At 39.9% G+C, this 13,292-nt stretch overlaps 1 protein-coding gene across 1 annotated transcript; it reads right to left on the bottom strand.

Moving 5' to 3' along the window:
- Positions 1–10,647: 10,647 nt before the first annotated feature.
- On the bottom strand, positions 10,648–12,579 carry LOC107034385 (growth-regulated alpha protein-like). The gene is made up of 4 exons (XM_072973306.1): positions 12,290–12,579; positions 12,071–12,194; positions 11,878–11,961; positions 10,648–11,294 (listed from the first exon to the last, which is right to left on the bottom strand). The coding sequence occupies exons 1-4, from the start codon at positions 12,378–12,380 to the stop codon at positions 11,279–11,281; spliced, it is 315 nt and encodes a 104-aa protein (XP_072829407.1). The 5' UTR covers positions 12,381–12,579; the 3' UTR covers positions 10,648–11,278.
- Between the last annotated feature and the right edge of the window lie 713 nt (positions 12,580–13,292).

Below are 13,292 nucleotides of genomic sequence, written 5' to 3'. Positions count from 1 at the left end.
GACACTGGAGGCCCGTAGGATCCTGCTTGTCTGTTAAGACCCAGTTTGGATATTGCCTCCACTGGGAAGTCTCTACATGCATGTCAAGGTGTTTCTATGGCCCTCTTGCCACGGGGAAGGTGGGAAGTCTCGGGTAACCTAAAGATTCAGGTATGTGCAGAAAGTGAGGGGGTAGTAGATATCGCAAAAACAAAGAATAAACAGAAACTTGAATTAAATAGAGTTGAGAGACCAGAAGAGGGAGCTCTCACACACTGTTGACAAAAGCAGAGCTTAACAAGAAGAAAGTCTCCTTTCCTGGCAAGAACCCAGGCAATGAAAAGCTATGGGCTCTTTGTTTACTCCAGCTCTCCCAACTGTCTTTGCCCTCTATAAAACCTTTCTCCTTCCCTTGCCATGTGGGGACCTGCACGTGGCTCACCATGTTTGCAGACCCCAAACTGCAGTTCTCTGCTGATCCGAAATAAACCCATCTTTGCTGGAGAAATATCTGGTAGTCTGTTTCAGATCAAAAATACTAAACCAAAAGATATTTATTAAGCATATACAATATACAAGAAATTGTGGTCAGTTTTGCAAAAGACACATAGTGGGCAGAGCTGAACCATGAAGTTCTTCACTACCTAATGTGAATGCTTTCTTCTGCAACATAGCTAGTCTTTCCTTCTGTTCCTGTGGTAAAGACATCCTGATGAAGTTAAAATCTATAATCATTTAAATTCATTTCAGTTAACTCTGATTACCATCTAATATATTAAATTTGGGCATTATGTGAAGGCTTTTAAAAGGATAGATTTCAATATAAACTTTGTATTTCCATTTGCTTAAGATTGTTTTCTAAACATTTGCAGAAGTAATTAAATTGCATTACATATAATATAAGCCAAAGAAATACAGAAACGCCAAAGTTACCAAAAAATATGTCAAGAAATAGAGACAGAAAATGAGGAAATGTTTATGTGAAAGTATCTTTAATCACACTTGGTTCTGATGGGCATGAAAACAGCATGATGATTCTGTTCTGATGCTTCCTGTATTATAGAAACAAAATTTAGGAAGTTGCAAAATGAGTTATAAACCACAGCAAATATATCATGTACAGTGATATGTTACATATTTCAGCTAGGAAAGTTACAGTCATCATAAAAATCTTGATGATCAGAGCATATTCTCTATAATCATTCAACATTCTGAAATCTGTTGATACATTCTTTATGGTTCATATATGATCTCTTTCAGAAAATGTTCTCTGTGTGTTGGAAAAACAAATGTGATTTACGCAGCTGTTACGTGAAGCTTCCCTGTACATTTTGTTCAGGGTCATGTTGCTTAACTCTTCTATACTGTTACTGATTCTTTACTGCTTTGTCTATTAAGTATTAAAAAAAGTTTACTAGAATCTTCATCTATGACTGTGGTTTCATCTGTCGTTCCTTTTAGTTTCTGTACATTTTGCATTAGATATTTTGATAAGTTTATTAAGTTTTTTATTAAGTTCATAACATTTTATAATTATTTTTGTTTCTTGTAAAATTGCCACCCTTTTATTTTAAATCAGCCTTTTTTATCTCTATTTCTTTTCTTAAATCCTAATATATTAATTTGGTCTTAATTAGTATATCAATCACTAACTGAAACATCAATCATTTATATTAAAAATAGATTGATAATTATTAATAATAATTAGTATATCAATATATCCATGCCAGATTTCTTTCTTTTGACTTTTGCAAGATATGACACTTTGAATTCTTTTGATTTCAAGCAATCTGGGTCCTAATTTTTAATGTGTGTCTCTTTAAAGCACCACAGATTTTTTTGGTCTTAATTATACAGTCTGATAATCTTTGACTATTAATTGGAGGGTTTATTTCATTTAAATTTACAGTAATTCTTAATATAGTTGGGTTTAAGTCTACTATCTTATAACTCTACTTGTCCTATCTTATTGAAAATAAACTTTTAATTTAGAATAATTTTTTTTTTTTTTTTTTTTTTTTTTTTTATTTTTTTACATTTTTATTGATTCATAATCATTTTACAGTGTTGTGTCAAATTCCAGTGTTCAGTACAATTTTTCAGTCATACATGGACATATACACACTCATTGTCACATTTTTTTCTCTGTGATTTATCATAACATTTTGTGTATATTTCCCTGTGCTATACAGTGTAATCTTGTTTATCTGTTCTACAATTTTGAAATCCCAGTCTATCCCTTCCCACCCTCTACCCCCCCCCCCGGTAACCACAAGTCTGTATTCTCTGTTCATGAGTCCATTTCTGTTCTGTATTTATGCTTTGTTTTTGTTTGTTTGTTTGTTTTTGTTTTTTAGATTCCACATATGAGCGATCTCATATGGTATTTTTCTTTCTCTTTCTGGCTTACTTCACTTAGAATGACATTCTCTAGGAGCATCCATGTTGCTGCAAATGGCATTATGTTGTCGGTTTTTATGGCTGAGTAGTATTCCATTGTATAAATATACCACATCTTCTTTATCCAGTCACCTGTTGATGGACATTTAGGTTGTTTCCATGTTTTGGCTATTGTAAATAGTGCTGCTATGAACATTGGGGTGCAGGTGTCATCCTGAAGTAGATTTCCTTCTGGGTACAAGCCCAGGAGTGGGATTCCTGGGTCATATGGTAAGTCTATTCCTAGTCTTTTGAGGAATCGCCACACTGTTTTCCATAGTGGCTGCACCAAACTGCATTCCCACCAGCAGTGTAGGAGGGTTCCCCTTTCTCCACAGCCTCTCCAGCATTTGTCATTTTTGGATTTTTGAATGACGGCCATTCTGACTGGTGTGAGGTGATACCTCATTGTAGTTTTGATTTGCATTTCTCTGATAATTAGTGATATTGAACATTTTTTCATGTGTTTTTTGATCATTTGTATGTCTTCCTTGGCGAATTGCTTGTTTAGGTCTTCTGCCCATTTTTGGATTGGGTTGTTTATTTTTTTCTTATTGAGTCGTATGAGCTGCTTATATATTTTGGAGATCAAGCCTTTGTCAGTTTCACTTGCAAAAATTTTCTCCCATTCCGTAGGTTTTCTTCTTGTTTTATCTCTGGTTTCCTTTGCTCTGCAGAAGCTTGTAAGTTTCATTAGGTCCCATTTGTTTATTCTTGCTTTTATTTCTTCTAGGAGAAAATTTTTGAAATGTATGTCAGATAATGTTTTGCCTATGTTTTCCTCTAGGAGGTTTATTGTATCTTGTCTTATGTTTAAGTCTTTAATCCATTTTGAGTTGATTTTTGTATATGGTGTAAGGGTGTGTTCTAGCTTCATTGTTTTACATGCTGCTGTCCAGTTTTCCCAACACCATTTGCTGAAGAGACTGTCTTTATTCCATTGTATATTCTTGCCTCCTTTGTCGAAGATGAGTTGACCAAAAGTTTGTGGGTTCATTTCTGGGCTCTCTATTCTGTTCCATTGGTCTATATGTCTGTTTTGGTACCAATACCATGCTGTCTTGATGACTGTAGCTCTATAGTATTGTCTGAAGTCTGGGAGAGTTATTCCTCCAGCCTCATTCTTTCTCTTCAGTAATGCTTTAGCAATTCTAGGTCTTTGATGGTTCCATATAAATTTTATTATGATTTGTTCTAGTTCTGTGAAATATGTCCTGGGTAATTGGATAGGGATTGCATTAAATCTGTAGATTGCCTTGGGCAGTGTGACCATTTTAACAATATTGATTCTTCCAATCCAAGAGCATGGAATATCTTTCCATTTTTTAAAGTCTTCTTTAATTTCCTTCATCAATGGTTTATAGTTTTCTGTGTATAATTCTTTCACCTCCTTGGTTAGATTTATTCCCAGATATTTTATTACTTTGGGTGCTATTTTAAAGGGGATTGTTTCTTTACTTTCTTTTTCTGTTGATTTATCGTTAGTGTAAAGAAAGGCAACTGATTTTTGAACATTAATTTTGTAACCTGCTACCTTGCTGAATTCTTCGATCAGCTCTAGTAGCTTTTTTGTGGACCTTTTAGGGTTTTCTATATATAGTAACATGTCATCAGCATATAATGACACTTTTACCTCTTCTTTTCCAATTTGGATCCCTTTTATTTCTTCCTCTTGCCTGATTGCTGTGGCTAGGACTTCCAGGACTATATTGAATAGGAGTGGTGATAGTGGGCATCCTTGTCTTGTCCCAGATTTTAGTGGGAAGCTTTTGAGTTTTTCACCGTTGAGAACTATGCTGGCTATAGGTTTGTCATATATAGCTTTTATTATGTTGAGATATGTTCCCTCTATACCCACTTTGGCGAGAGTTTTTATCATAAATGGGTGTTGAATTTTATCAAATGCTTTTTCTGCATCGATTGAGATGATCATGTGGTTTTTGTCCTTTCTCTTGTTGATGTGATGTATTACATTGATTGATTTGCGTATGTTGAACCAGCCTTGTGTCCCTGGGATGAACCCCACTTGGTCATGATGTATAATCTTTTTTATGTGTTGTTGGATTCTATTTGCTAAAATTTTGGTGAGGATTTTGGCGTCTATGTTCATCAGTGATATTGGCCTATAATTCTCTTTTTTTGTAGTGTCTTTGCCTGGTTTTGGTATCAGGGTGATGGTGGCTTCATAGAAAGAGTTTGGGAGTATTCCCTCCTTTTCAATCGTCTGGAAGAGTTTGAGAAGGACTGGTATGAGTTCTTCTTTGTATGTTTGGTAGAATTCCCCGGTGAAGCCGTCCGGTCCTGGACTTTTATTTGTAGGGAGGTTTTTAATTGCTATTTCTATTTCCTTTCTAGTGATCGGGTTGTTCAAGTGTTCAGTTTCTTCTTGATTCAGTTTTGGTGGACAGTATGTTTCCAGAAACTTGTCCATCTCCTCTAGGTTATCCAGTTTGGTTCCATATAGTTTTTCATAATATTCTCGTATGATATTCTGTATTTCTATTTTGTTTGTTGTAATTTCTCCATTTTCCTTTCTTATTTTGCTAATTTGTGCTCTCTCTTTTTTCTTTTTTGTGAGTTTGGCCAGAGGTTTGTCGATTTTATTTACTTTTTCAAAAAACCAACTTTTGGTTTGGTTGATTTTTTCTATGGTCTTGTTAATCTCTATTGTATTTAATTCCTCTCTGATCTTTATTATTTCCTTCCTTCTGCTGCTTTTTGGGGCTTTTTGTTCTTCTTTTTCTAATTGATTTAGGTGGTGGGTTAACTTGTTTATTTGAGATTGTTCTTCTTTTTTGAGAAAGGCCTGTATCGCTATAAACTTCCCTCTTAGCACTGCCTTTGCTGTGTCCCATAGGTTTTGAGTGGTTGTGCTTTCATTATCATTTGTCTCGAGGTATTTTTTAATTTCAGCTTTGATTTCCTCATTGATCCATTGTTTTTTCAATAACATATTGTTTAATCTCCATGCTTTTCTTTTTTTCTCCTTTGTTTCTCTGTTGTTGATTTCCAGTTTCATGGCATTGTGGTCAGTAAAGATGCTTGAGATAATTTCTATCTTCTTAAATTTGTTGAGGTTTCTTTTGTGTCCAAGTACATGATCAATCCTGGAAAATGTTCCATGTGCACTTGAAAAGAATGTATATTCTATTTTTTGGGGGTGTAGGGCTCTGAAAATGTCCACCAAATCTAGTTTTTCTATTGTAGTATTTAATTTCTCTGTTGCCTTGTTTATTTTCTGTCTGGAAGATCTGTCTAGTGATGTTAATGCAGTGTTAAAATCTCCAACTATGATTGTATTCCCATCAATATCCCCCTTTATCTCTGTTAGTAATTCTTGTATGTACTTAGGTGCTCCTATATTGGGTGCATATATATTAACGAGTGTAATATCTTCATCTTGTATCACTCCTTTAATCATTATAAAATGTCCTTCTTTATCTTTCTTTATGGCCTTTGTTTTAAAGTCTATTTTGTCTGAAATCAGTACTGCAACACCTGCTTTTTTGGCTTTTCCATTTGCATGGAATATCCTTTTCCATCCTTTCACTCTCAATCTATATGTGTCCTTCTCCCTAAAGTGGGTCTCTTGTATGCAGCATATTGAAGGTTCTTGCTTTATTATCCAGTCTGCCACTCTATGTCTTTTGACTGGAGCATTTAGTCCATTAACATTTACAGTAATTAATGATAGATGTGTGTTTATTGCCATTTTGAACTTATCTTTGCAGTTGAATTGGTATATCCTCTTTGTTCCTTTCTTCTTCCTTTTGTGGTTTGGTAATTTTCCTTTGTATTATCATGGATTTTATTTAATTTTTGTGACTCCCTTGTAAACTTTTGACTTGTGGTTACCCTTTTTTGTAAATCTATTAACCTATACCCGTTTTTAATAAACTGATAATAACATGATCTCAAACCCATCCTACTGTTAAAAAAATTTTAAAAAAGAAAGAAAAAAAAATTCTATATTTCCCTGCCTCCCTCTCCCACTCTCAGTGATTTGTATGTCTTCTTTTATAATTTCGTGTTTTCTTTATTTGTAATTCATGAGTTATCACCTTTCCAGTTGTACGTTTCTCATTTCTGTAGCATCCTGCTGCTTTTCTATTTAGAATAGCCCTTTCAATATTTCTTTTAGCATGGGTTTAGTGTTGCTAAACTCCTGCAGCTTTTTTTTGTCTGTGAAACTCTTTATTTCTCCTTCTATCCTAAAGGATAGCCTTGCTGGATAAAGTATCCTAGGCTGCATCTTTTTTTCATTCAGGGCTTTGAATATATCTTGCCACTCCCTTCTGGCCTGTAGTGTTTGTGTAGAGAAATCAGCTGAGAGCCTTATGGGGGTTCCCTTGTAGTTCACTCTTTGCTTTTCTCTTGCTGCCTTTAGAATCATTTCTTTATCCTTGACTCTGGCCATCTTGATTATGATATGTCTTGGTGTGGGTCTATTTGGGTTCTTCCTGTTTGGGACCCTCTGAGCTTCCTGTACTTGTATATCTGATTCCTTCTTTAAGTTTGGGAAGTTTTCAGTCATGATTTCTTCAAAAACCTTTTCAATCCCCTTTGATCCTTCTTCCCCTTCTGGGACCCCTATTATGCGAAGATTGGGACGCTTTATATTATCCCATAGGTCCCTTATGCTATTATCATTATTTTTTATTTGCTTATCTTGTAGTTCTTCTGAATGGGTGCTTTCTGTTGCCCTGTCTTCTAGATCACTAATTCGTTCCTCTGCATTAACTAGTCGGCTTTGCACAGCTGTTAGATCATTCCTCATCTCTGTCATTGAGTTTTCCCATTTTGCTTGGCTCTTCTTTATAGCTTCAATTTCATTTTTGACATATTTTATTTCTCTAAGCATTATCTCTTTTAATTCCTTCAGCAATTTGATCACTCCTTTTTTGAAATCTTGATCTAGTAGGCTATCGATGTCTATTTCATTGAGCTTTCTTTCAGGGGATTCCTCTTGTTCTTTTAATTGGGAAAGGTTTCTCTGCTTCTTCATCTTGCTCATACCTCTCTGGCACTGTGGTTTATGAAGTATCAGTTGTCTATTTTGGATCTTAAGGATTTTATCTATCTAATGCCTATTTAGGAATAGAACTTAGGAAAAAAAAAGAAAAAAAGAGAAAAGAATAAGAGAGAAAGATTTTTAAAAGAAGGGAGAAAGAGGGTTTGAAAACAATGTATAATGAATAATAGAAGAACGGGTTGTAGCAGAGTATTAACCGGGTGGAGAAGTCCTTTTAACACCTTAAAAAAAAAAAAAAAGGGGGGGTGGGGAGATGAATATATGTGTTTGAAGCCTGTGTCTAATCAATAACAGGACATCAAAACCCAAGAGAAATAGAAATGAATTAAGAAGTAAAAATTAAAAGAGTAATTGAAAATAGAACAGGTAAAAACCGATTAAAACAAAACAAAACAGAAACAAAAACAGAAAACAAAAAAACAAAACAAAGCAAAACAAAAACCAAAAAAAAAAAAAAAAAAAAAAAAAAAAAAAGGGGGGGGGTTGTTGGTGTTCTCCTGGAGTCTGTGTGCTTTTAATGTGAAGTCCTTCTGTCTTCGTCCTGTTTTGGAAGCTCAGCTTGTTTTCATAGGCCCTCCGTTAGCACCCTCTTCTGTGCTGCTCCCAGCACCTGTCGGCAAGCAAATCGCGCCTCCTCCTAACACGGGGTCAGATGCAGCTCTCCTCTGCTGCGGGCGGGCGGGTCACTGCCCCTCCGGATGCTGCAGTCAGATGTTGCAGACTGGCCAGGCAGGAGGGCGGGTCGTGCCCCTTCCCAGCACCTCGGTCAGGGGTTGTGTTCCTGCCCGACAGGCGGGGGGCCGCTCTCCCCCTGCCTGTGTCGCCGGTAGCTCCGCTGCTCTGTGCGGCTGCGCGCTCTGCGCCGGCGCTCCGCCCTGCCCGGCGCTCCGCCCCGGTCGCACGGTCGCACTCCGCCCGGGTCGCGCTCTGCGTGTGGGCTCGGGGAAGACCCAGGGGCAGCCTCGTCCCTGCTCCGAGCCAAGACCGAGATGCTTGTTTGTCTTTGTGGATCAAGTTCTCTGGGGTACCAGAATGGAAGGGTCCTATCTGCCCAGGGCTGTAGGCCCGTCTCAGTCTGGCCCTTGAGGCTGCTAAGCCCTTCGGTGCGGACGCAGGTTTCGTCTCTGCCCCCGCCTGGGTGTTAAGCGCCGGAGAATATGGCGGCTCTGCCTGGGCCCCGCCCCTCTTCCCTTGAAAAGTTTCCGCGTGTTTTCAGAGATGGGGGTATGCACCCTTCCCCCGAGAGCACATCAACCTTGCTGTTTTATGGAGGGCCCAGGTTGTTCTGTCCTGTACACCCACAGCCCTGGCGCTCAGCCCCTTGCAGTCCCCCGGAGTTTCCTCCGTGCAGCCGCCCCCGTCCTCCGCCCAGATTATGCAGCCTGGCCCTGCCCGCTGCTGCCGGCCCGCGTCTCAGGCTGGTTGTCGGGGGGACGCTCTGTGCCCGTTTAACTTAGTTCTGTCAGACAAGGGCTGCTCTGTACAGATCCGAGCCTCGGAGGCTCCCCCTCCGTCCCGCTGGCCTCTCAGTTGGAGAGGGGAGACCCAGCGAGCAAGCGCCAGTCCTCCTTTGCCGCTCCCTCCCCGCGGGACCCGTCCCGCGCTGCTTTGCCTTTTGTTCTTTCTTTTTTCCTTTTCTCCTACCAGATTTTTGGCGTCTTTATCTTTTGAAGAGGGCGATGATCTGTTGGAGTTCCGCAGGTGCTCTGGTTGGCTGAGTGGGTCTGTAGATGTGGGTCTTGGTGTATTTGTGGGAGAGGGTGGCTTACAAGCGTCCTTCTACTCCGCCATCTTGCCCGGAAGTCTAGAATAATTTTAGATTAAAAAAAATTTGCATAGATAGTATAAAGAGTTCCTGTGGATCTTTTGCCCAGTATCTCCTAATGTTGACACTTGACATAATTATGGAACATTTGTCAAAACTAAGAAATTAACATTGGTACATTGCTATTAGCTACATTTCAGCCTTCATTCAGATCTCACCAATTTCCAGGAATGTCCTTTTTCTATTGCTGGATCCAACCCTAGACACCACAATGCATTTAGACTTCATGTCTTCCTCTGTCTCCTCTGATCTGTAGCAGATTCTCAGCCTTGTCTTGTTTTTGATCACTTCAACAGTTTTGAAGGATATTCATTTGGTGTTTTGTAGAATATTCCTCAGTTTGGAATTTTATGATCACTTTCTCTTGATTACACTGGGATTATGGGTTTGGGGTAAGAATATCTTGGAGTTGAAGCACACTTCTCATCACATCACATGAGGAGTCCATGATATTCACATGATGAACTGCTGATAATAACCTTGATCACTTCATTCAGGTGGTATCTACCAGAATCTCCTCTGTAAGGTTATTATTTTTCCTTTTTCCTTATGTCTTCTATGGAAGTAAGTTACAAAGTCCAGCCCACGCTCATGTGGGGAAGGAAATTAAACCCCAACTTCAGGAGGAGAGACACTCTACTTATATCACTAGGCATTCTTCTGAAAGCAAGATTCATCCCATCTTTCCCTGTGCTACCTGTTGTTCCCTTATTCCTTAATTCAGGTATTTTCATTCATTTTATCTTCTTCTCAGTTTTTTAAATCCAAAATTTTACATTTCCTTTTTAGTGGCTGCCCTAAAAATTACTGTGTTCTTGCCACATAACAATTTTCCTTAATAATTTCTCCTACAATTGGAGAAATGTATTGTTTTCAAGTCTGTTTATCTCCCTACCTATCCTTTGTGTTATTTTTTGTCATATTTTACTGTACATTATTACAATTTTTTTAAATAGCACAGATCGTTTGAGTTCTTAGGATGAATCCACTTATCTATGTTTCACACCCAGTTTCATTAAAAGGAAAAGAATTGCATAGTTGTTTGAAAAACCACTTACCAAACCATTTAATAGGAGCCCTTGTTGAAATATTTATAAAAATTCAACAGTTTATGAAGAACTAATTTTGAATAAGAAGTTGGTCAGTGTGGGGAAAAAAGCAATATTTTATATAAATTTAGGATTCTCAAGGCAGTTGGGAAGGATAGTGTGTCAAATCTTACTTCTTAAGAGAAAAATAAGGAAAGTAACAGCCAGGAACAGGCATAAATTTAGGCACAAACCGAGTCTAACTGTGCAATCCCTTGGGCACCCAATAGAACTAAAAATCAAGAAGAATAAAACAAAACCTACTCATTTTTTTTTTGCAAAACTTTTATTTTCATGTCATTTAAAAAAGTAACAACAGTTTTAACTTCTTTGTTCCAAAACAAAGAGAAACATTGTGTAATGAACATTAAACAAGGCATTATGCCCTACAAGCAAGACATAAAATGTCCAAGGGAAACTTCAACATAAAAATGTTGACGACATAATATGAAATAACTTCAGTATAACAACCGACATTCTTTTAAACAAGTACAAAAATAGATGTGCACACACTTTCCCTGATTCTAATAGTGATCTCACTGTCCAATTGCTTGGACCTCCCTCTCCCACCCACCCCCTGTACCTCTATGACAGTGCTTGGCACTTTATGGTCTCCCAATAAATACAAGTTTGAGACATTTAAAACCAATGATCTTCATATTAAATAACAATCAGGACTGAATTATGTTTCATTAAACACCTTCACATCTTTAAATATTAACATGTAAAATATTAAAATAAGAGCTTTGAAAAATAAATAAATAAATGTATAAATAAATAGAATAGATAAAAAATAGCCCAGCATGTCTAGTCCTTTCTAGAAGCCAGCTGTTCTCTTCTACATCTTCAGTTCCTGTAAGAGGAGAGATGCCTTTTCAGCACCTGCCGCCAATGAGCTTCTTACTTCTCTCTGGGTCAGTTGGTGCTGCTCCTGTGATGCAAAAAGGGTTAGTGTTACAGGTGCTCAGGAGAACTGCCCTTCTCTTGCACTGGCCCCTGAGGCTGGAGAGACTTCCGCTTGTAGACCCGGGACCAGCCCTGCACTTGGAAAATGTACTGATCAAAGGGATTACAAAAAATTTCACAGGTGTCCTGGCCTTGAACTCAGGGAGCTTTCACTGCACAGTCCCTGCTCTTACCACTAAGATTTAGAGGCCGGTGTTGTCCAAAACTAAGGGTTCTACTTTTCTGATCTGAAGCCCATGGGAGACTGAGGTAGACAATGTTTGTTCCTTAATGGGTTGAAAGCATTTTAGCATCACTGGCTAAATCGATTTAATCATTTAGGAACATACATTTACCCATACTCATTTGAATGAGGAGGGGGATGAGGATGGAGGGCACTGGAAATATCCTTCTACCACCACAGCAGATCGAATTGAATGGTGAAATAATAATGATTTTCAGTCCTGCAGCTAAACCGTGGGTTTCCTTAATATACTTTTCAGAAGGCAGATACTTGTATTTGTAACCAATGGTTCTAGCTCCAATTGTGAATAAAAATCAAAACTTACTTATTTAGCATCTTACTGATGATTTTCTTAACCATGGGGGCTGCGGGGTTGAGACAAGCTTCCTGGCCATTCTTGAGAGTGGCTCTGCAGAGAGAGGGGAGAATCCACGTGAGGCCGGAGATGGGGCTGGGGGTCGGGGAGGGGGGACAGGGAGGGTAGCGGTGACAAGGACCGCAGCAGCGGCGGCACTTACATGACTTCCGTTTGGCCACAGTGAGGTCCCGGGGGTGTCACCTTCACGCTCTGGATGTTCTTGAAGTGAATTCCCTGCACAGTCTGCAAGCAGTGGCAGCGCAGTTCGGCAACCACGGGCGCCCCTGCGGAGAGAGCAGACTCGGTTAGGGGGCCGTCCGGGGATGGGCGCCCAGCCCCCCGCCCCCCCGCCCCGGCGATGCCGGGCGCCGCGTCTCACCTGCTGCGCGCCGGCCGGCGGCCACCAGGAGCAGGAGCAGCAGCGCGGCGCGGAGGAGCCGGGGGGCGGCGGGGGTCGCGGTGCGGGCCATGGGGCTCAGCTCGGAGGGTCTCAGTCTGCGGCGGCTGAGCTGGCGGATCGGACTCTGTGACTCCCCGAGGCGGTCGAACCTCTTTTATCCTGTGGGATAGGAGCTGGCAGCCCGGCGCAGGGAGATTCCCGGACGCACGGATCGTTCTCGGATCCGGAAGGAAGACGCCGCCCCGCCGCGGAGGGAGAGCGCTGGGGCCCGGCCCCGCCCGCCCCACTCCCGCCTAATCCGCGGACGCGGGGGTGACGTCTTTGTTCCAAATCCGCACGCAGGCAGTGAGTCGCTGCCAAGTTGGGGCTACCGCCTTAGAGGAGCCTGTAAGCACCCGATCACCCCTGGTTTCCGGACGGGGAGTGTCAGGCCTTTTAGACCAGTGTAGGTACCGCACCACGACTTTAAGAAGGAAGAGTTACTTCTGCCTAAAACACTTCTGTTTTGGGGATTGTAAGAATTGATTATGATACTTACATAAACAGCAACAATCTACATTAAACCCTTATGTAAATAGGAAAAATGTATATTTTTTAAAGAAACATCTCAATTTAGGCGGGAATGGCAGCCTCTTTTGGGTATCTGTCTTCCTCTTTAATTTGTTTTTTTTCAGATTTTATTTATCACTGGAATATACTCAGGCTTTAAAAATCCATCTGTTTATGTGTAAGAACGTTTGGACAAACTAGTCCTAGTGCCTTAGGATCTCAAATAAATCACGCTCAGTGCTGCTGTTTTTCCACGTGGGCCCTGGGGGTAGGGTGAGGAAAGACCATTGCACAGGTTAATTCAGTGTTTATTTTAGGATACAGTGTTGTAATCTCTTATCTTTCCTCTCTGAAATTCTGGAACTTAAATTCTAGTAATTCCATGAGCACCACTTTTTGTTGTATAGGGTTGTTTTCATTTGTGACAGTTACT

Source organism: Vicugna pacos, chromosome 2 (genome assembly GCF_048564905.1).
Source record: "Vicugna pacos chromosome 2, VicPac4, whole genome shotgun sequence".
Classification (NCBI taxonomy): Eukaryota; Metazoa; Chordata; class Mammalia; order Artiodactyla; family Camelidae; genus Vicugna; species Vicugna pacos.
The sequence above is the reverse complement of the archived record's forward strand: the minus strand, read 5'-3'. Positions and strand labels throughout refer to the sequence as shown.

Bases quoted from the DNA above. Each gene is read 5' to 3' on its own strand.
- LOC107034385 (XM_072973306.1), bottom strand. From the start codon at position 12,380: ATGGCCCGCACCGCGACCCCCGCCGCCCCCCGGCTCCTCCGCGCCGCG. The intron at 12,195-12,289 runs GTGAGACGCGGC...CTCTCTCCGCAG, and splicing joins CGCCGGCCGGCGCGCAGCAG to GGGCGCCCGTGGTTGCCGAA. The intron at 11,962-12,070 runs GTAAGTGCCGCC...CTCTCTCTGCAG, and splicing joins TGTGGCCAAACGGAAGTCAT to AGCCACTCTCAAGAATGGCC.